The sequence below is a fragment of the Balaenoptera borealis genome (assembly GCF_965194805.1).
Source record: "Balaenoptera borealis genome assembly, chromosome: 3".
Classification (NCBI taxonomy): Eukaryota; Metazoa; Chordata; class Mammalia; order Artiodactyla; family Balaenopteridae; genus Balaenoptera; species Balaenoptera borealis.
In genome coordinates, this window is record NC_138866.1 from 164185435 (window position 1) to 164209343 (window position 23909).

Below are 23909 nucleotides of genomic sequence, written 5' to 3' on the forward strand. Positions count from 1 at the left end.
GCAGTTTCACATGATCAACCTAGTAACTTGACATATCGGTGTTTCTGTGTAACAGATATAAAGCGGTTGTATTGTCAAGGAAAATACTCTGTGTAGATGCACGGGAAGGGTCATGATGCCTTTCTGTGGGTGAGCCTATGGCAGAAGTACCAGGAAGAGGGAGTTCTCCAATTTGACTGGAAGAGAAGGGAAATGTAGAGCAATGATGAGAAGTAAGCCTGAAAAGGTAATTTGGGGGCAAAGCATGGAGTTCCTTGAAAGACAGGCCAAGGAGCTGGAATTTAATTTGGCAGATAATTGAAAGTTTTTGAACAGGACAGAGGCATGATTACACCTGCGTTTTCGACGGATTAAGTAAGGCAGCGGTGTGTAGGATGGTCTGGGAGACAAGGACCAGAGTGCATGGAGACCACGGCAGGAATCTGAGTGAGCCGGAGTGAAAAAGAAATTTGGTGGAGACAGATCTAAAGTGAGAATTCCAAGAGGCAGAAAAGTAAGCCAGTTTAGCCAGGGTATTGGTTCCATGAGGGGTCTGGAAACGCAGACCCGGCAGCTGCTCCCATCCCTGAGATGATGCTTCTTTAGCACCAAGTTCAGCCCAGCACCGATGTTTCCAGTGAATGACCGAAATCTTAAGTGCAATGTGGGCAGTTTTCACTGTCCAAAGGATATTTCCTATGGGGACGAGGCAGGGGTGTGGCTGGAATTGAGTAGAGATAATCCTAGGAAGCAGTACCAGGAATTGTCAGGAACTGAGTTGAGTCCTGGGAAGGGGGTGGAGAGATCGGGGGAGGAAACAGCCTCCCAGTTTGGCTAAGATTCCGAACTGGGTTACCAGGAGTCTGCAGGCCCTGTGGACCCAGGCAGGAGGGCCGGTTAAACAAAACGGGCATCTGCACCCAGAGTGCAGGTGCCATCCAGAGGGGCGGTGCCATCCGCTCTCCAGTCTGCAGGCCTTGCTTCCCCCCAGTTCACAGGGTGTTGAGAACTGGGTAACGGCGACCACCTGGAAACAGCCAGGGTTGGGGAGGGAGGCACCACGAGCCCAGCGGGCTGGGCTCTGGTTTAGGCCAAGGCCGTGTGCGAGCTGAGCCCAAAGGTGGTCATGATGGGTCGAGGCTAATGTCAAAAGGACCGTTTATGTTTAAACCAGACTCATTTGTCTTAAAATACGAGATTATACTAAGTCTGTGGCCTGAAGAACCATCGTATGGGAAGTGTAAGGGAAATACCAGATCATTAAATCACTCCTCCGTGGCCAGGTCAGGCACTGTTATTTCAGTGTGTATTTATTTTCCTGACTCAATTAGGGCGCGTGTCTAATGTAGCATCTGGGTAACATCTGGAAGAATAACTCTTGGAGCATCCATCATTGATTTTGGAAGACAGTTCCACAATCAGAATGAAATCATGGTTAGAAAGGATATCTGTATATTGTAAATTTTGGCTTATTAATCAGGAGTGGTTATACTCTAAGCGTCACCCAAAATCCTTGTGTGGTCTTCTGCTGCGCTTGTGATTGTCATAGTGTTGCCTGAGCAGCACCGTAATCCTACATGCCTCTTCTTACATTAAGTCTTTCCACTTACCTCCATTTTCAAAATAGTTTTAGACCCTCCAGTCTTCTGTCATTAAAACAGGTAGATCTAAACAGAGAATTCCAGAAAAGCTAAATACTGTCGTTCAGTTTTAACTAGTTTTGCTTTGCTTGTCACCAGATTTATTTGGGAGCTCAAAGATGCTGTGACAGAGGGAAGAACCAAAATCTTATCAAAGAAATTGCTTTCTGTTTACAATAATACCACTAAACACAGTAATAATACCTTCTACTGAAATCACAGCTAATTAGGCACCAAATCTGACTAGAGGTTTAAAAAGGTTTAAAAAGTGTCATGGATTCACCTCTCTAAGTACTATAATAGTTCCAAGAAAAATTAAACTAATAAAGGATTAACATTCTTCTTAAATAGCAATGCTTCGAAAAGCCTTACGCTTGCTTTTTGTTATAACAACTATTTTTCATTCACGTTCCATGCCTCCTATTTTGAGCCTATTCATTTTTCTTCTCATTTTAAGAATAAATAAAGCAAAATGGAAGCTCGTGTTATTATTTAGTATGAAAACACAGAACCTAATTATAGCTAATGAGTGTAGTAAATGCCAGGCCGTACCTCCTCTTGTTTGTGTATGTGTTTTATACACAGAAGGTAACATAGGCTGAGTAGCGAGGACGCCAAGTTACAGATGGGGTTGGGGAATGCTATTTGACAGCCGATTAGAGTAATCTGTCAGAAATGATGACTTAATCACCATAACAGACTCCAACTCCCCTCATAGAATTCCACCCAGAGTAATCTAATTTTCCTGCACTATTTTATTTTATTTTTTTGCCAGGACTAAATGGTTTCACTGCTTGACTTCTCCCCTCTAGTGTACCACACGATTGTAACAGAAATGTAAATAGCTAGTGTCATTACAGCCAAAAAAAAAAAAAGGCTGCCTTTGGAGCCTGAGAAGCCAAAAGCAGGCATATAATTCTGAGTTCTATAGGTTGTTTTCCCTCACTGGGTTGTTAGTATATCTGAAAAAAGCCGGGAGCAGTATTATCTGTATACTTCCCATGTGACCAAGAAAGGCTGTTCCCTCTAGTATGTTCTCTCAGCTTTTGAATGGGACCTTTTCCTTTTTCCCTCAGGGAAATCCTTTTGCTTTGTAAAATAATAATGACAGTGATAATGATAACTTTACTGGGCACATATTATGCAGGCAGTGCTTTAAGCATGTCACACGTATCAATGGCTATTAGGAAGAAATAGTAATTTATTTCCACTCTAGGCTTTTTCCCCCTGGTTGTGATTTGCCATGGGAAGATAAAGGATCACTTAGGTTTCTTTGTTATTGTCATATTCAAATCCCCTTTTATTCTTTGCTTTGGTCACTCTTATAAAAATATACGTCAGCAAATATTGGTTGAAAGTTTTCTGTGCACGTACTCTGTTAACTTAGTTAATAGAGATGCACAAAGGAGCAATTTGGAATAGTACTGTGACTCAAGGCATAGATGAATCCCATACACTGCTTCCACCAAGGAATCTGCATCTTCAGAAGGCAACTGTCTACTCAGTGTCATCCAGAATTTCCAAAGCAGTATTCAAATAAACAGGCATTGTACAATCCAGTCAGTTAGCATAAAGCCAAATACCAATGCCTATTGTTGTAAATGCTGACTTATCCAATAAGTGGTCTACACTTTGATTCATTTTATAGATTCCAGTGTACTTTTTTGCACTAACAGTTTGTGAAGAAACCACAAAATGTAGGATCAATTAATGTCAGTGATTCAAAACTATTATTCTCCTCTTGTAGAATAACTGACAGCTAATTTTGCTTGTTATCAATTTGTTTCTCATCAACATAGGTATAGAACATTTTGGGTAACTTGGCCCATGAAACAAACCTCAGAGTCCTAATTCCATTTTGCACGTCTATTTTAAATGGCCTGAAGGGATTGTAGAAGAACTAGCATTTAATCTCTCTGGATTAGCGCATATAGTTCCCTTGTGGTCAAATGGCACATAGATTGGAGCTATACTTTCCTAATACAACTATAAGGCTGTTTTTTCTTTGAATCGTGGCAGGCTTGTAAGTTTTCTTTCCTTCCTTTTTCATAGAGAAAATCTAGACAATCTTTTTTGCTCTGAGGCTAATTTGAAATATTTTACTTCCTCTTTTCCAATCTGGATGTCATTTATTTCTTTTTCTTGCCTCATTTCTCTTGCCAGGACTTCCAGTACTATGTTGAATGAAAGTGGCAAGAGTGAGCATCCTTGTCTTGTTCCTGACCTTAGAGGAAAGGCTTTCCATTTTTCACTGTTTAGTATGATGTTACCTGTGGGCTTGTCATGTATGGCCTTTATTATATTGAGGTGCATTCCTTCTGTACCCACTTTATTGAGAGTTTTTTTTTATCATAAATGGATGTTGAATTTTGTCAAATACTTTTTCTGCATCTACTGAGGTGATCATATGATTTTTACCCTTCATTTTTGTTAATACGGTGTATCACATTGACTGATTTGCGGATGTTGAACCATCCTTGCATCCCTGGAATAAATCCCATTTGATCATGGTGTATGACCTTTTTAATGTATTGTTGAATTCAGTTGGTTTCTGCTTGTCTGGAAAATTCTTTATCTCTGTTTCAATTCTGAATGTTAACTTTACTGGGTTGAGTAGTCTTGGTTGGAAGTTTTTTTGTTTTTGTTTTTGTTTTTCCTCTCATCACTTTGAATATATTGTGCCACTCACTTATGGCCTGCAGTGTTTCTGCTGAAAAATCTGCTGATAGTCTTATGGGGGCTCCCTTGTACGTAACAAGTTGTTTTTCTCTTGCTGCTTTTAATAGTCTCTTCTTTTAATATAAAAAAAAAAAAATAGTCTCTCCTTGTCTTTAACTTTTGACATTTTAATTATAACGTACCTTTGTGTGGCTCTCTTTGAGTTAATCTTATTTGCAGCTCTCCGGGCTTCCTGGATCTGGATGTCTATTTCCATCCCCAGGTTAGGGAAGCTTTTAGCCATTATTTCTTTAAATAATAATTCTTCCCCTTTGTCTCTCTGTTCTCCTTCTGGGATCACCTAGAATGTGAATGTTAGTCCTTTTGTTATCCTGTAAGTCCCTTAAGTTATCTTCATTCTTTTCATAAAAACTCTTACTATTTGCAAATGATATGATATTATATAGAGAAAACCCTGGACTCCCTTAAAAAACTGTTAGGTCTAATGAGCAAAATCAGTAAAGTTGCAGGATTCAAAATGAATACACAATAATCTGTGGTGTTTCTCTTCACTAGTAATGAAATATCAGAAAGAGAAATTAAGAAAACAGTCCCATTTACAGTTGCATCAAAAATAATAAAATACCTAGTAATAAATTTAACCAAGGAGGTGAAAGACCTGTATATAGAAAACTACAGGACATTAATGAAAGAAATGGAAGAAGACACAAATAAATGGAAAGGTATTCTGTGCTCATGGATTGGAAGAATTAATATTGTTAAAATGTCCATACTACCCAAGGCAATCTACAGATTCAGTGCAATCCCTATCAAAATTCCAATGATAATTTTCACAGAAACAGAACAAACAGTCTTAAAATTTGTATGGAACCACAAAAGACCCCAAATAGGCAAAACAGTCTTGAGAAAGAACAAAGCTGGAGGCAACATGCCCCTTATTTCAAAGTATATTACAAAGCTGTAGTAATCAAAAGAGTATGGGATTGGCATAAAAACAGACACATATATCAATGGAACAGAATAGAGACTCCAGAAATAAACCCACACATATATGGTCAATTAATTTACAACAGAGGAGCCAAGAATATACAATGGGGAAAGGACAATCTCTTCAATAAATGGTGTTGGGAAAACTGGACAGCCACATGCCAAAACTGAAACTAGACCACCATCTTACACCATACACAGAAATTAACGAAATGGATTAAAGATTTTAACATAAGGCCTGAAACTATAAAACTCCTAGAAGAAAACATAGGTAGCAAGCTCCTTGACATAGCTCTTGATGATTTTTTGGATACTGACACCAAAAGCAAAGGCAAGAAAAGCAAAAATAAATGAGTGAGCCTACATCACACTGAAAAGCTTCTGCACAGCAAAGGAAACTATCAACAAAACAAAAAGGCAGCCTACTGAATGGGAGAAAATATTTGCAAATCATATATCCAAGGGATTAATATCCAGAATATACAGAGAACTCATAAACTCAGTAGCAAAAAAAAAAATCTGATTAAAAAATGGCCAGAAGATCTGAATAGACATTTTTCCTAAGAAGACGTACAGATGGCCAACAGGCACATGAAAAGATACTCAGCATCACTGTTCTTCAGGGAATTGCAAATCAAAACCACAGTGAGCTATCACCTCACCTGTTAGAATGGCTCTTACCAAAAAAACAAGAAATAACAAGTGTTGGTGAGGATGTGGAAAAAAGGGAACCTTTGTCCACTGTTGGTGGGAATGTGAATTGATGCAGCCACTATGTGCAGCCACTATGAAAAATAGTGTGGAGGCTCCTCAAAAAATTAAAAATAGAACTACCATATGATACATCAATTCTACTTCTAGGTATTTATCTGAAAGAAGCAAAAACATTAACTCAAAAAAGATACCTGCACCCCAATGTTCACTGCAGCATTAGTTACAGTAGCCAAGATATGGAAGCAACCTAAGGGTTGGGTGGATGAATGGATAAAGAAGTTTCATATATAAATATGTATGTATGTATATGTATATATGTGTGTGTGTATATATATATGTATATATATATATATATACACACACACACACACACACACACACACACACACACACATATACCATATAATGAAATATTATTCAGCCATTAAAAAAATGAAATCTTGCCTTTGGGCAACATGATGGACCCTGAAGATATTATGCTAAGTGAAATAAGTCAGACAAAGACAAATACTGTATGATCTCCCTTATATGTGAAATCTAAAAATTAAAAAAAAAGACAAAACTCATAGATACAGAGAATAGATAGGTGGTTTCCAGAGGCAGGGGGTGAGGGATGGGAAAAATAGGTGAACTGGGGTTTTTTTAATTGTTTTTTCATTTAAATAAGCTTTTAAAATATGTATTTCATCTGTGCAAGTGAAATACATAAAAACATATATATACACATACACATGTATGCTACACACATTCATATGTAAGTTTCTAATTGGAAAGTACCCTATAGATTGAGATGGTCATTATGTCTAGTATGGAAAAGGAATTTTGGTAATGCTCTCGGTTCTTAGAAACCACCATTTCACAGCACAGCTGTCTGGATATGCTAGGGGTAGGGTCGGTATGGAGGAGTGGCTGGGGGTTTATGCTCCAGCCGGAGACAGTCCCACGAATCCCGGCTCCATTGCTGACTTCCTGAATGCCTTAACCAAGTTCTTTAATCTCTCTCTGTCTCCCTCCTTCTTTCCCTCTCCCCCACCTCCCCCCACCCCTTAAGTTCCTCATTCACATCTATCTCAGGGCTGTTGTGAGAATTAAATTAGTTAGCATACATAAAGAGCCTACAGCAGTGCTTATTTAGCACAGGAAAATTGAGAGCACAGGGAAGATATCCTCAGTTTTCACCAAAATTGCCTAAATTCTCCACTTCACTTAACAAGTATGGCAGTGAGCTCCAAAACCAGGTTCGTCCTGATGATAAAAGCTGGTCTAGACCCATCCAACACATGACTTTTGTCATCTCTATTCGTACAGAGGCATCACTCTATTAAAGATGCTTTTGCAAGTTTAGCGATGTCACCATTTTCAAAAATCAGAGTAATTCAAAAGTCCTTATTCAATACTGATAAGTCAACATTCCTAAAACTCCCTTTGTTTCTTCCCAGTCTCCTTTACGCGGAGCATAAAGGACAGTGACGGAAATGGCAGAATCTCCTACCTAGAGAGGTAGGGGAGCCTCTGTAGCCCTGGGAGTACCTTATGGTCGTAGAAGATCCCTTGACAAGACACACACTTTCCTTGTGGGGGATGGCGTGCGTCCAGTTGGTGGCAGTTCTTTCGAAACTTGTTTTTGCCCATTTACACAACTTGTTTGAGAAGAATTCAGGAAGCGTGGGTGCCTTTGGTATCGCACAGTCCACTCTCCAACAGGATACCAAGTATCTTCTGCAGGAGTCACATCTGCACTGTCAGCGAGCAAAAGGAAAATCCCAGCTCGTCTCTCCTGGCTGGAGTCCGTTCATTTTCTCATTTGGTTGGCGTGTGGCTCTTTCGTGCATCCACTTCTTCCCTCCCCCCTCTGTTTCTCCCTTTAAATATTTTATGGGCAGTAAGCTTATAGCATGTGCCATCACGGCTGTGCTTTCTAGGTGTCAGGATGGGTTTAATAATGATAGGCGTAACGGTGATGCTGTAAAACCCATTTCATGTTAAAAATGGCATGTTTTTATTGAGTCTCACATTAAAGGTGGTTAATTCATCCATCGGTGATGGCTGGAGTTAAACAAGTTTCAACATGCGTTCTCCTGGGTGTGAGAAACCAGCCAACTCACCTTCACCCGGCTCTTCTATCTTCCGGCCTCCACCTGGCTTAACACTGCCTATTTTAACTCAGAATCGCCCCCGTAACCATCACAGGATTAAGGCAGAGAGATGTGGAGGAATCACGCTGACTTGGTAGACTGTGCGACTCCAGAGAACCTGGTTCGTGGATGCTGGTGCTTGTGGCCCAGCAGCGTCTCTGTCGCTGGGATGTGATGGGACTCGTAACGGGGCCTCTGCAGCTCCCTCCACGTGCTGTCACCCCCACAGGCTTTGGGGGATGCCTTTGCCCCACAGCTGTGTCCTCACCTTCATTTCCTTGAGCCACAGCTGGGCCCCCGGGTCACACATCCAAGGTAAACGCGTTCGGGAGTGAGGAGCAGCAGGTCCCGTCAGCAATAGGGGAACTCAATTCTGGGACCCCATGTGTATGTGGCGGAGAAGCAGAAAAAGGGCCAGAGGCCACTCACTCATCATTAGGAGGCAGGATAAAGGGTGAGGCTTGGTACTGGAGGCTGGCGCCCTCCGACACTCACAGCTTCCCACGAGAGAGGAGGTGTGGGATGAAAACCAGCCCAAGCCAGAGAGGAGTGGCCTGCATATGGTGAGACCCTAATCAGACCCCCGAGAAACGGCAGCTCAGTGGGCTGCAGTCACAGTGCCCTAAGCATGTGATCAAAACTGAATACACAGATGTAAGTGGAAGTAAACCACCGATTTCTCCAGAAGCTGCTTGACTCCAGTACCCGCCCCAGAGGGAGGGAGGGAGCTCTTGCAATTCCTCCTTTCATTAGATTTCCTTTGCTTTTTGTTTGTTTAATTGAAGTGTAGTTGATTTACAATATTACGTTAGTTTCAGGGGTATAGCAAAGTGATTTGGTTATGCATATATATTGTATGTATTTATGTTCCTTTTTTATTCTTTTCCATTATAATTTATTGCAAAATATTGAATATAGTTCCCTGTGCTCTACAGTAAATCCTTGTTGTTTATCTATTTTATAGATTTCACTTGCCTTTAAATAAGTAGGGCTAAATAGAAACCAACAAGTTACCCAGTACCTTACTGTTGAACAGGAGGCAAGATGTCACTGTCCTGTAATAAAATGCAAAAGAAATTCACGTACAAAGAAATCTTTAAGGAAATGGGTTTGGAAGGCTTTCTTCATTGAATCGTAAACTTGATGAACTCTGTTAAGTCAAATGCACTGCCAGGAACCAGGATCTGTTTCCAAAGCACTTGATTTTGCCTCCCTGGGACAGGCCCTCTGCCACAGGGGAGCCTGGTGGTGTGAGACAAGCAGAGCCCTGTCGTGGTCGAAGTTCGCTCCAAGGGCAGCTGAGCTGAACTCAAGTCTTAGACTCACTGCTGCTGTTCCTCCAGCCCTCAGGGAGGCTACCCTGTCAGTGTCACAGGCCGGAGGTTATAAAATGCCTAGACTCCTCTGACCAAGTAGACAAATCATGACAATACAGACCAGTGAAGGTTTTTCCAGACCCAGCTGATCCAGTGTGATGATGGAGTCTCACGTTAAAGGTGGTTAACTCATCCATTGGTGATGGCTGGAGTTAAACAGTATCAGTATAATTAACTGCCTTAATAATGCAGCCTCAGTATAATTAACATGCCTCTTAACATATATACAATGGAATATTACTCAGCCATAAAAAAGAATGAAATACTGCCATTTGCAGAGACATGGATGGACCTAGAGATTGTCATACTGAGTGAAGTAAGTCAGAGAAAGACAAATATCATGTGATATCACTTATATGTGGAATCTAAAAAAAAAAAAAGGTACAAATTAACTTACCTACAAAACAGAGTTATAGATATAGAAAACAAACTTATGGTTACCAAGGGGAAAAGCAGGGGTGGGGATAAATTGGGAGATTGGGATTGACATATATACACTACTATATATAAAATAGATCACTAATAAGGACCTACTGTATAGCACAGGGAACTCTACTCAGTGCTCTGTAATGACCTATATGGGAAAAGAATCTAAAAAAGAGTGGATATACATATATGTATAACTGATTCACTTTGCTGTACACCTGAAACTAACACAACATTGTAAATCAACTATACTCCAATAAAAATTAATTTAAAAAATAACATGCCTCTCAGGAGACTCCTTGGGAGAATTCTTGAAGAGGATGTGCTCACTCGCCATAGACAGAAGGAGGAGGGGTCCAGCCCCAACCCTCAACTCTGAGGTTCCCTTGCAACTGGTGGGACGTTAAGAGATTGGAAGGGTGACGGCTAAGTTATCGGGCCCTTCCTCCTGTTGCTGCCATCGCCTGGGACCCTCCCCAGTGCAGAGCACAGTGCAGACCTCTGACCTCCGGCCCCTCCAGCTCTGGTATTGGAGGCGCCAGTTCCCCGTCATGACAGAAGCACTGTTGACAAGCTTCAGTTCTTGATGCCGTGGGGGTCACCTTCAGTCCTTGAGGAAGGCGATGAGCCTCTGGCTGCCAGTCCAGGGCAGTTTTGATTCAGGGCTGAGATGTGCATTGTTTTCCCTGTACTTGAACTTCTCCGATCCAGGAATGTATCCCTCACTGTTGGTCTTGTCATGCTTCAGTTACGTTGTGTTTGGTGAATGATCTCTGGTGACATCGATTGCTTCCTCTGTTGGTTAGAATGTCCCATCATCATTCTTCAGGAACAATATGACTTAGTTTCTCTTACTCTGTTCCTTCAGATTTGTTGTTCCTTCCCTGAAATGCCCTTCACTCAAGTCCTAGTTAGCGTTAGGGTCCCTTCAAGATCTAACTTGACCGTGGTTTCAACTGAGATGCCTTCTTGCCGTTCCTTTGACTGTGTGGGGTGTGTCTCTTCTGAGTTCCCACACTGCATGTGGGAAACGGCTGGTCTGTCTGTCTCATCCTTACATTACATACTCCATCATGACCAGAACTCTTTTTCACCCATTATTCCCACCATGTAACAGATCATCTGGTCAAAGCAGAAATAAGCGAATGTGTGAGTGGTCTTAGCATCCTACTGGGTCAAATCTTTGACATCATTTCCTGTTACAGGGAAAGAATCCCTGTATTATAATTTGAAAGTTTAAACTAGAATACCCCTTCCTTTACAATAACTTCCCTACTCCGCTCAACAAATCTCCCAAAGTTCTTGGAATCATGAGACTTTGAGGAAGTGACACACATTATGAGAACGACTCCTCCAAACCATGTGTTTTTTTTTTGTCTTCCTTGACATTTACATCCTGTATCTGATCAGGAATTTGTAACTCAAATGAACTGTTCGTGGTAATGAGCCATTCTTAATACAGTCCTGATTGAATACCTCTCTCCAAGAAGGTCACGGCGCTTTACATACATTATCTAAATTGTCTTCAGAACATCGCTGGAGTAGGGTGACCACGCATTCAGAATTCACCTTGGTCTGACAACCCAGATATCTGTGAGGTTGACTTTTTTCCCCTTCAGAGCCCCAGAAAGACCGAAACCAAGTTCAAGTCGGCAGTGGCCGTAGCTACCACTGCTACATTCCTGAGCCTTCTGGATAGTCTTAGGTCAGAATCAGAGCTAATTCTCTCAGCAGCAGCAGGAAAACCCAGAGTCAAGTCTTCGTGCAATACCCGTCTTAAAGCTCCGTAGATAAAGCATGATGCGAGGGCAGAGGAAGATTACTTTCACCCAAGGGGATATTGCTGGCGCCTTCAACTGAGTGTCTGTCTGGTGCCTGCAGTGAGTGAAGCCTGCAGTTCAGCATCATAGGCTCATAAGTCCAAATCCCGTGTTGGGCATTTTGGGGGGAAGCAATGTGCTTTGGGGGAATCGGCACTGGATTAAGAGTAGGGAGCTTAGATTTCTGATCCCAACTCTGTCATTAACCATCTGTGTGTCCTTAGTGAAGTCACTTATTCCCTTCAGACCTATACATTGAGAACATTGGATGAAATGACTCCCAGGGCCCTTTGCAGCTTTAGAGTCGAATGATTCTGTCCTTACTGCTCCCAGATTTCCTCCTCCAGACCTCCGTGCGCGTCACAGATGGATCTGAATGCTCACGGCGCTCTCTCTGTGCTGCTTTTCTGATGCTGGTCACCATCTTTTCTCCTTTATATATGTGCCTATCAACGACCATGTTGGGTCGGCATCTTCCCAAGGGCAAGAGTCCTTCATTTCATTTTTGTGTCCTATACATAACGTTGGTACACTTATCTCTTGTCTCTTATCCCTTGAACCTGTGAACCTCATTTGAGTCTTTTCAGCTCATTGACCTGTTACAAGTCTTTCCTATCTGGAAAGGAGAGACCCCAGCCCCATCCTCCTCCCCCATCCTCCACCGAGCCTCCTGTCTTCCCCACTTAGAGCTAATCTTCTTGAAATAGTTGTCTGCATTTCTCATATCAACTGTTACCTTTCCTGTTACTCTCCCGCTGCCTACAAGCTGGCATTCTGGCCCCTACCACCCCACAGAAACTGTTTTGATAAATTCCCTTAAAAAAAAAAAATTTTTTTTTGTATTGCCAAACCCAGAAGGGTACTGGGGCGTTTTCATCGTAGCGTCTAAGAGCACTTGCTCTGACCATCGCCTTGTTCTTAAAACTCCCTGCGTGGCTCCAGTGGGGCCAGCTGTTCTGCTCCTGCTTCTCTGGATGGCCCTTTGCTCTGTCCCTCTTAGGCTCCTCTTCCTGGCTGTTCTCCACAGTTCTGCCCCTGGCTCTTGTCTCTCTTCACTCTGCATTTCCCTCTCTGGACAGTTTCAGCCACGCCTGGGGCTTCCACCACCTCCCAGAGCTGTCCCAACAGCTTGAGACCCACATTTCCAACTTCACCCCAAATGCAGCGTGTCCTGACCTGTGCCCATCAGTCTCTACACCCCCTCCCCAAACTGCTTTCTCGTGTTTTCCCTATTTAGGCAGTTATATATAGGACACAAAAGTGAAATGAATAGCAGTGATCCCACTACACATTTAGTTGTCGAGGCCTGGGGTTCCGCTGCCCCCTCATCCCTACAACCAGCCAGTTACCTCTGAGGTTTAGACCTTCCCTGCTTTACGTGGGCTGTTGCAGTAGCCTCTTAACTGTTCTCCCTGCCTCCTGTGTCTCTCTTCTACCATCCGTCCTCCACACTGCAGCCAAAAATGACTTTTCAAGGACGCAAATGGGATCTCATTGCCTTGCTCCTTAAATATTCTATGCCTGATCGTTGACTTTTAGAGGAAATTTCAGCTCCTTAGCACGTGGGTTCCTCTAAGGCCTGGATGCTGGCTGCCCTGGCAGCCCCTTCTCGTGCCTTCCACCCTCATACTGTGGACTCCCTCCAGGAGGACTGAGGGCTTTCTCACCACCGTGTCCTTGTATGGGGTTGTCCATTCGTTTCAAGAGCCACCCCCTTCCTCTGCTGGCAAGTCCAACCAGCCTTTAGGACTCGAAGCAGATGGGCCCTTTGCCACAAATCCCCCCACCTCCCTCACCAGGCAGAATGAAGTATCTGCTCCCCTGGGCTCCCACAGCACCTTTTCTTAAAAGGCAGGTCTACTTACTGACTCCTAAGCATTCCATTCTCATGCTAGTCTCTTCTCTACAAATTGAGCATGTTAATGAGTAGAGTGGGAATACAAGTAGACCCCACAACTCCAGGCCTATGCTCCGTGCATAAGAGCATCTTGCCTTTGAGAATAAACGAAGCAGCTCTGAATTATTTAGCCTCTTGTCCCCTGATACTGCTCCCTCTTACCTCTTCCTCTTGTGCTTTGAAGACCCTGGCAGGCATTAGGTGCACATGGTCTCGACCGCCTGATAATCGTTTCCCATCATTTCAGTGCCAGAGCCAAGTACCATTCCCCTTTCATTTCAATTAGATAAAGCCCGGAGCTGTGGCTGGCAAGTAAGGGAAGTCCACTGGGGAAATTAAAGGTTCAGAGAGAATAGGGCCCATTATAATAAAAGCATTTGCACAGCCACTGATTCCATCTACCCTGTGGCTGCGACGTTCCTTGGGGTAGGATGAAATATGAAGCAAGAGAACCCATGAAAGTCATTTGAGGAATTTATTTTAATTGGAAATGGTGTCAGCTTTCTGTGCTCTGCAGATCTGCAGATCATGCACAACGATGTGATTGGCATCGTTTAAAGAACCATAGAGCGTCTCGTTCTGCCGTGATGCAGGATCTTGGTTCCACTTTGTCTCAGGCGCTTTCTCCCCCTACGTATGTACTGAATGTGATCATAAGCCCCTCACTCTTGCTTTTCCTCCTCCCTCCCTCTCTCCTTCCTTCCATTCTTTCGGTGCCTCTGCATTCCTGTTTCACACTTCGTGTTTAATAAAAATGAGATAATGGCGCCTCAATCAATCAACTGGTCGACCTTCAAATTACTCAGAACTCTAAGAAACAGCCATGCAGCAGACATAGAACGGCCAGAAGAAAAACAGATCATCTGTGTTTTAATTTGTAATAATACAAAATAACAATAACTATTTTTTTTCTATGCCCCATGCATTAAGCACGTCACATGCATTTTCTCAGGTAATTCTCGCGGCCCTACTATGCAGGTGTCACCTCCATCTCGCAGATGAGGAGACTGAAGCTCAGAGAAGTTAAGACGCTTGCCCGAGGTCACGTAGTTGTAATGAATGGCAGAACCAGAATTACCTGTAAGATCCAGGCAGAAACCATATTGAATGGCAGGACCAGGTTTTGAACTTGAGCCTGACTGCAAAGCCCACGTGTTAAGATACCATGTCACAGCACCCCGGGACTTAAATGTATCCTATTGCTGAACATCAAACACATGCTTGCATTTTAAGGTAGTTCATTTTAACTGTGAGAGGTCTCGTTATTATTTACGTGCCCTTATAACAATATCAGTAGCTGCGTTGAATAGCATGGGATTTCTGAGACTGTTGAACACTTGTTCAATCTGCCTTACTTTCTCACTTTTCTATTTTTAGATGCATCATCCCATTCAGATGAAACCTGCAGACAGTGAAAAATCAAACGGTAGGTGGTGCTGACTGTCTTCCTTTTAATGTCTGTTCCCTTAAGTGAAGACGTGAGGTGGGGGGCGGGAGGAGCTGGCCCCCCTTGCTGTTTCTCTGGGGAAGGCAGAGAGATGTGCCCCAGGAAACCTCCATCGCGGTGGGTACCTCGCTCTCCTGCCTCCTGTATCTCTGGGGTAAAGACCTGTGAAGATGCTACAAGAAACGGCTTTCTGTGTCCCTGTTTGGGGCTTGCTCTGTGTGGCCACCCTGTGGCTATTGTTTACCTCCTCTGACAGCAGCTTGGGCATCTGATGGGGAGGGGTGACCTTATATTATGCAGAGAAGGTGAGTGAGAAAGGCATCGCCCACCAAGAATGAGGCTATCTTTTTTCCCCCCCTCCCTTTGGTCCTCTGGCTTTGCGACTGTCTCACTGCACTTTTCTCCAGCTTGTATCCATGCATTTGCATCCACATTCATTCAGAATTCCGTTGGCTGATTAAATAAATATACAGTCGGTGCAAAAAAAAAAAAAAAGAAAAACGCATTTGATGAGGTCGGTGAAATAATTGAGACTTGCCTCTCCAAGACACCGGAGGGTTGCTAACCCCATTTCTCTCTCAAGTTTTTGCTTCCACTTCTGCAAACCTTCTGTCCCTGTTTTGTTCTTTGGACTGGCTGCATTGTATGTTAAAGGAATCGTCTGCCTTCCTAGACCTCAGCCCTCTCCTGCCCCACAAGACTGACATGGTCAGCATGGTCGCCTTCCTCCGGGCAGCTCTGCACCTCGTTAATTAGTCATGGAGCAGAAGCCGTACACTTAGAGATCTGCATTATCTGCAGGTGTAAATTATGGCGGGGCTCTGCATCTCTCCACGAGGTATTTTCTTTTGCTAATTGTAGTGCATCCCATTTTCCGGCCCCACACACTAGACAGTTTCGAAAGAAATTCCACATCGTACAGTGGTGTCTGTTGGAGAAGAGATATTGGTGCTTCCCCACCATCCCCTCACCAGCCACACACGTCTCTGCACGTCTAACTCCCTTGTTCCTACAGTACTTTATCACAGACGTGGCATTGAATGTCAGAGGGTCTAAAATCCACCCCTGCTTTGTTGTGGGATCTTGGTCCAGTCACCTCATTCCTGTACTTGACAGTTATTCATCGATTACTTACTATGTGCCAGGCACGTTGCCAGAAGCTGGGACTGCAGCAGTGAATTTTTAAAAGAAGAAAAAAAGGACACAAGAGACACTGTCCCTTACCTGCTGGAACTCACATTCATTGTCACTGGTTTCAGTATCTCATAATCACTTAAAGACCAGACTTTAGTCTCCTCATTCATAAAATGGGACTAATGCTAATTGCCTCTCATAGATGAGCTTTTTTTTAAGACTCATAGAAGATGTTTGTGACAGTGCTTTGTAAATGATCGAGCACTTCTATAAGATGTTGGCCAGTGTTCCCTGGCCTTTAGGGGCCTTCGCCGAGTGTGTCTGCCCAGGCAGAAGGCCATCTCCCCGTGCCGATTTGCTCCAGGAGTGCGTGTTACAATCTGTTCTCTTCCTCCTGGGAGAGAGGCGGGATGGATCTAGTATTTGTGGGATGAATTCCATCAGTGAAGGTCATCCTGGCACATCCAGCCACCAGGAGATGTTCTCTGTCCTTTGGCCCCATAATTCTCCAAACCGTTTCAGGACACGGGCCATGGGATCAAAGTCTGCAGGAGGGGGTTCATCTGAACCTTAGGCCGTAGTGATAAAAACGTGACAAAAGAGAGAACCGAGTTGGAAATGTCTGACTTAAAATACCCGAAGAGTTGAACCGAGAAAGGGTTTCTCCTTCTGCATTTTCTCCTGTGCAGGTGCGAACCCTGACTGTCCGCAGGGTAGCTGCCGGGAGGGCTCAAAATGGTCAGCTGCCCTTGCTGTCCTCTGTCTCCTTTGGACACTGAGGGTAGTGTTTGCTTTGGATCTAAAACCACAGCAATAGAATCAAACTACCGTGGGCACACCCCATGTTGCACGATCTCAAAAGCCAAGCAGGATTGGGCTCTGTTTTACTAAGATGAGCAAATACCTAAAAATGCGATTTTTCAGGAAGCGCCCCAGGGTAGCAGGGGAAATCTATTTTGAGGAGCCTGGACTTGACCCGGACCCTGCACTTACTGGCTATGACCTTGAGCAAGTTCTTTACTAACCTCACCCAGCCTCCATCTCTCCCGCTGTAAGAGGGGCTCCGGAAGTCTAGTCTGTGCTCTTCCTGTAAGGCCCGCCTTACAGAGTCATCATGCAGTTAACACCCGCAGAGCTTCGCGTCACACCTGGCACGTAGCGTGCGTGCAGTCTGCTACATTGGTGGCGTAGCTCCAGCCAGTTGAGGTAGCTGTTTTGGTGCATCCTGGGAGCAGAGGCCAGCCCTTCCAGCCTTGGGCTCTTCCTGCCAAAGCTTAGATCTGTACACCTAAAGGAAAACCCCCAAACCTTCTTGCTGGGCCAGTTGTCCCTTTGCTTGCAGATCTACCTTCATTTTCTGAATTTCCAGTAAAAAGAAAAAGTCAAATAGTGTAAATGGACCAAAAGCTGCTTTGAAAGAGCTCTTCTTCACGGAGGCTCAGACGGACCCCCACCTTGCACAGCCATGAGCAGACTTCAGGGTTGTCCTTGGACCTGCTTGGAAGAATCAGGAGAAAGGTATTATTTCCCAAAGCCAGGGATGAAAGCTGCAAGCCTTTTCTGATTTCACATGACATTTTTAACAGGTAAGCATAGTTTCTGCAGCTCAGAGAGCACCAAGATCTCTTTGGCTCAGATGCTCGAAATAGCTCCTGTGGCTGTGAAAGAAATATAACGAGCTCTAATTGCACTTTTTTTTGAGTTTGCTGACATTTATGGATGACACAAAGGACTCATCACAGTGAAACAGTTACTCTCTTCATTATCATTGTGTTCAGATTTCCCGAACTTCGTATTTGCTGAGCAAGACTCATCACAGATTCATTAGTGATGGACAAACGCATTCCGGAAAAGCAATGACTCTTTTAAGCTTTTGTCCATGCAGGGATTCTGACAAAGCCCAGAAATGTTAGTCTGCTATATCTGCCCTGCACTTTACTGTCTTACTGAACGGGCTTCTGAAATCTCCACGGCTTCCTAGAACCTGCCCTTCCAATGGCTCTGATTTCAGCTGCAGCCTCTAGCACATTTATGTAAACTCCTAGCATCTTCCATTTCTTATGCTTCTACTGCGCCAGGTATCCAAAAAACGGATCCTCCTCTGGATTGGCAATACAATGTCAGGGACTTTAAGAAGAGCACACTGAGTATACACCCAGATTTCAACAGCACCCACCTTTTTTGGTAATTTTTCCCTGACACCTAGTTGAGTGGATGGTACAGGAAGGGCATTGGAGGAGGCGTGGATTATTTCAGGGACCAGCCACACTCACGCACACCTAGTCACTCTTTATCATTCTCTCTCCCATTGGAGGGCCTGTTTTCCAGCTTTTAATCTTCCGTCACTGTGCAGAAAAAGCAACCAGCCGTGCGAGATTGAAAGTGAAAGGCAGTTGCTGGATCTGAAGTCGGTCCAGCAGTGGGTGACAAGGAAGTCGTGGCGGTTGCCTTTGGTTCTGTTTTTGGGGTCTTGGGGGCTGGAGCCAGTGTTCACTGTGAGGTCACACTTCTGACTTGAAGGATTATTTTTGACTCTGTAGGCAGAGTATCAGGTCCATCCTGCTTTAACCTCCAACCTCGCAGCTTGTCAGGGTCCTTAGAGCCTTGAATCCAGAAATGCCATTTAAGCACCCCACCCCCATCTCTTTCCTCAAGGCCTCTAAAACCCCCAGTGGCTGTGCATCAAGTTCCGAGCTCACAAGAGTCAGGATGACCAGACGTTGTCATCCTGGGGAGGGCGAGGCCTGTAGAGAAAGGAATCCGGGGTGTTCCCATGCAGTCACTTGCTGATGTACTAGAAGATGAAGAAATCATTTTGAAATTCAAAGTAGAGAGACCCGTGGATTCGGAGGCCGTAATTAAATGCCATATGTTAGCACTAACACATTGAAAAGTTGTTAATTAATTCAGGCCGCCCCGAATCCAGGTGTTACTTTGACAGATTGTACACCGGTGTGTTAGCACAGACTTACAATTAGGGGAGTTTTAAAAAATGAAGTTTCTAGTCCCTGAACTTAAAAGAGTCCCCACTTATATTTAATATTAACCCCTTCTCATTTATACCATGGAAGGGGAGCTGGCAGTGGTCACTGCTATGAATCCACTTTCAGTTCTGCTACTGTGATTGATGGCAGCAACCCCACCTGTGCCCACGTGGTATATGAAGTATTTCCCCTCATTCATTCATTGGTTATCCTAAAGGGAAACAGACTTTTTCTTTAGAGGGCAAACACCTTATCTTTTATTTATTTATTTTTTTTAGTTCCCCTAAAGCACTTAGCAGAATACTGTGAATATGGTAGGTTTATCTAAGCAATTGACATTCTTGTGGATTGAAAAAACTGGTGAGATACTTAACTGCCCATGAATACTTAGGAAAAGCCCACCAGGAAATTCATCAAACATTGATGAAAAAGTTAAGTGATTTCAAGATAATTAAGTTTATTTAAAATGTTGACAAAGCTGTTTAGCGATCCTTAGAATGGGGATCCTAGGAATAAAAATTTTCACTGGAAGATCGGGAAAACTCACTGAGAGGAAAGCTGGATATTTGTAGTTATTCCCATTTCACCATTAAAGCAAACAAGGCCCAACTGTTAAAACCACAGAGCTACTTTGGCTTGCAGAAGGTTGCCAACATCCAGGTTCCTTGATACATGCACACACGTGCCAACACACACACACAGGGAAGGAAGTTAGCACTTTGAATAGCATACGGATGGTGCAGATTTTCTTTTCTTTTCTTTTTAGCTAATACTTGTTACTGAAAAAAGTGACAGTTATCTTTCATTTCCCTGCCTGAGTTTAGACCTTCATTGTGCCTAGGATGTCAGGATTTCTTCATAAATGGTTTCCATTTTTTGTAAATCCATCTTAGGAAAAGAGTCATACTTGAGCTTCTCAGGAGCTGCGCATTTAGTTGACTATAGCATCCCGCACCCTGAAGCTCAAACCCTGAAAATTGTCTTCGCTAAATACCGTCATTATAGGTTTATCAGGGAAACCAAGGACCAACTGGGACTTTATCCTTTGCTTTTGTTTGAAAGAACGAAAACCTGATTCTTCAGGATAAGAAGAAATACAACAGAAATTTTTTTCTACTCATCAAGGTATCAGCCATAGCTTCCTTGGGGTAGCAGTCCCAGAGATGAGGGCAGGAAGGGATCAGGGCGGGGGGGCAAGAACTGCAGCTGCAAGTTTTCCCTCCCTCCCCAGCCCCGTTTCTGCCAGTCCCATCCGTTCCCCTTCTGCTTCGAGGGAATGCCACGTGCTCTCAGGGCCACTGGAGTCCTCGCGTGCTGAGGAGTCTGGCGTCGCACTGGAGGTCAAAGGCTCCCGTTGGAAAGAAAGCACCTCTTCTGGGGCATCTGATGCTTCTGATGCTTAGACCCCGGTGCCAACACAGCCCTCAACTTACTGTGCTTTCACCAGTTCCTAGTAGATCATTGGTAGTCCACTTACTCTGACAGGAGAAAGAAGGACTTCTTAAATTTAAAAATCTTCATCTACATAAAGCAAGTGGGGTCCTCAGCAGCCTCTGCTGAGGAATGAGAGCCAGTGACACCCCCTTTCTCCTTGAGGAAGCTCAACACAGGCAGTGGCCCCGGAGCACCTGTGACCTTCCTTCTGCATCAAGCCCCTCTCTGCAGACGAAGCAGAAAACGGTACATATTGTGCTTCAATCAGGCTGCCTTCCTCCGTCCGCCACGAAGACAGTCCTTATTCATTCCCGACTCTGCGCCTGGTCCGGTTAGTATGTGATGCCCCCAGCACAGTACCAGTCTGTCCAGACCCTGCCCGTGCTTCTTAAAGTCCGGTTTCAATTCCACATCTAACATCAAGCCTTTCTCAAACTCTGGTACCCGATTCATAGTTCACAAGGATTGTGGAATTGTGGTTTTCAACCTGTATTCTTTGGAGCCCTCGTTTCTTTGTGTTGTCTTGGGAGCCGCCACCAGTGTGGAGAGAGAGGCTGGGTAGAAAGGGATTCTGAAGTCCATGTTCAAGTGCTTCATTCAGCCAAAGCGTGTAACCAGGCTGCCTTCTCTCCATCACTTAAGTGAGAGAGAAAGGAAAGAGAAGAGGAAAAAGAATCAAGTTGAAACCTTCATTCTATGGATGACAAGACTGAGGTCCACAGGGGTCAGCTCATCCTCCAAGGTCACCCATCACCTTCATGGCAGCACTGGAATGAGGACCAGGGTCAGCCAGTCACAGCACTGCCCTACCCTCCCAGCCTCAGCTGCCTCCTCTGGACTCGCCAGAAATGCAGGAGAGTGAGCAGAACCCTGGGCTGAAGAGGGTACCAGATCCTGGTGCAGGTTAGGCCGCCTCCTTGTAGAATGATCCTTGGCCAGATCCTTCCCCCTGCTGAGCCTTGGCATCTCTTTAGAGTCAGACAAAATGTCTTTCAAGTCTGTTACTTCCGGCCTGGGATTCTACAACTAGGAGCTCTTAGCCCCTCAGCGCCACCCTTGTCCAATATAGTAGTCACATGCAGCTTTTAAATTTTAAATTAGTTAAAATTACATCACATGAAAAATTCACTTTCTCGATCACAGTAGCCATCTTTCAAGTGCTCAGTGGCCACACATGGCTTTCGCTACTGGGGTGGACGTCACAGACCAAACTTTTCCCTTTTCGCTGAGTTCTACTGGACGGAGCTGCTTCAGAGTAAACGAGTCTCTGTTCCATTATAGATCTTCCATCCCGGCTCCTGGAAGACACAGACCAGGGATTCTGACTTAGGTACCCGAAGCAACTGGCCCTGGCAAGTCTAGAATACACTCTTGCCAGTTAAATGATAATGAGACACTTACTGTCCAGAAAGAGAGTAAGAGAAACAGAAATAAAAGCCAATTAAATAGCAATGACAAGATTATAATACAGATATAAAATGATCCCGTAAGCTAGGACTTTCTGAAGTGCTGGTGTAGCCGGCTATCTTTCCTTCTTTCTTTCTTTCTTTTTTTCTTTCTTTCTTTTTTTTTTAAAATTCTAAGAAATGGATTGAAAGGAAACATGGGAAATAAGCAAGACTTCTCCCTGAGGGCTTCTAAGACTATCTTTTGCTCTGTCTCCTACAAACGGCTCCAAACACTGTCTTGAAATCCATAATAATTGTGCCTTTGAGGCTGAGTATAGGCCAGTTATCCTGAGCACAAGCATGTCAGTTTAGGGGAAAAAATCTCCCAGGTCATCAGAGGTAAACCTTCCCTAGTCTTTACCCGATGACAGCTTCCAAAGTTAGAATTTGCACGTTGCTGCCCTCACGCCCAAAATGCATTTCTGTTCATCAAGAATCCTACCTCCAAGTGAGCAGAATAGCATTGTTCCTTCCTTGTTCTTTTTTTGGTGACAGGTTTCACTCCGAGATTGGGGCCACCCTGACATGATTCTTAAATAACCGCAGCCCCACTCGACTACAGTTGCCTTCAGCTTTAGTTGTAAGGTGCAGACCACATGTGCTGACCTGGGTAGGGCTGCGTAGCCAGTGCTACGGACAGAAGGCCCTTAACCAGCTCTCTGGAGAAATTCACATCTCTCCTGTCTCCTGTTCTCATCTGGACCAGTGGGGACGAAGCTATTTGAAATCAGGGAAGGAGAATGTTTTCTTCCATTGAATCCTTTGTTAAAAGTTTTGTTTATCAATTTTCCACTATATCTGTTTCTGTTATTTTTCCTCTCCCAATCTTTCTCTTTTGCTGTCACTCAAGTTAAAAGAACATCTACCCAAAAGAAAAAACAAAACAAAACAAATTAAAATCTGTATCCCAAAATTTCTCTATGGGACAGTAGCATTTAGCAGTTACTTAGAACTTTAACATTTTAGTAAACATATTACTGTTTCCAAATGGGGGAAAAGGACTTAAAAACAGTGTTTCGTGTCCTTTGAAGATGTTTTATTAGTAAACAAGCTCCCAGTGTTGGAATAGGAGCCGAGATGCCGAGCAAGGGTGGGGAGAGCAGAGACAGCACGTGTGGAGGAGGAAAGTGGCCTGAGTGTCTGAAGAGTTAGCCTCGGGACCCAGTCGGAGGTGGTGATGACGCATTGATTATGAGGAAGAAGGTGAAATGGCCTTGGCTCATTCATTATTTCTCTCTCCTAGCCGTGGAAGACAGAAAATTGTTCATAGGAATGGTTTCGAAGAAATGTAATGAGAACGATATCCGGGTGATGTTCTCTCCATTTGGCCAGATAGAAGAATGCCGGATCCTCCGGGGACCCGACGGGCTGAGTCGAGGTGAGTGTGCTCCCTGCAGAGTCTCTGCCCTTAAGTGCTGATTGGAGCTCTGTGTCCCAGTCAAGGTAGATGTAGCTCCCACACTCAGCGAGAGGTCACCCTGAGATACGTCCCGCGGGACAAAGTTATCCAACCCAAACTTTTCACCGTAGCTGGAATGATCACCTTTTACTTCTCAAGTCAAGAAGGTCCTAGTGGCAGCGTATTAGCCCAGGTTATCACTGTCAGACGGGAGGCCCACAGGCTGCCCTGCCGTTACACATCCCTTTTCAATCTCAGATTGAAGGAGCTTTGGGAGGTATTAGGGAGAGATGGGGAGGGCGAGAGAGAATGTTTGCTGCTCGCATCTTAGTCTTCTGGCTTTCTGCCTGTGCCTGGGAGAATGTTGAGCGTGTGGGCCTCTTGACAGAGAAATAAACCAAGAAAAAAGG

The 23909-nt window shown here is 44.1% G+C and overlaps 1 protein-coding gene across 12 annotated transcripts in view; it reads left to right on the forward strand.

Annotated features, from left to right (window-relative positions):
- The window catches only part of CELF2 (CUGBP Elav-like family member 2), a 525599-nt gene that overhangs the window by 425272 nt on the left and 76418 nt on the right, over positions 1-23909 (forward strand). For all 12 annotated transcript variants that reach the window (XM_082385485.1, XM_082385484.1, XM_082385487.1 and 9 more), the window contains 2 exons: positions 15031-15079; positions 23344-23478. In XM_082385485.1, the coding sequence (XP_082241611.1) occupies positions 15031-15079; positions 23344-23478 (184 nt within the window). The remainder of the gene's footprint in view (positions 1-15030; positions 15080-23343; positions 23479-23909) is intronic.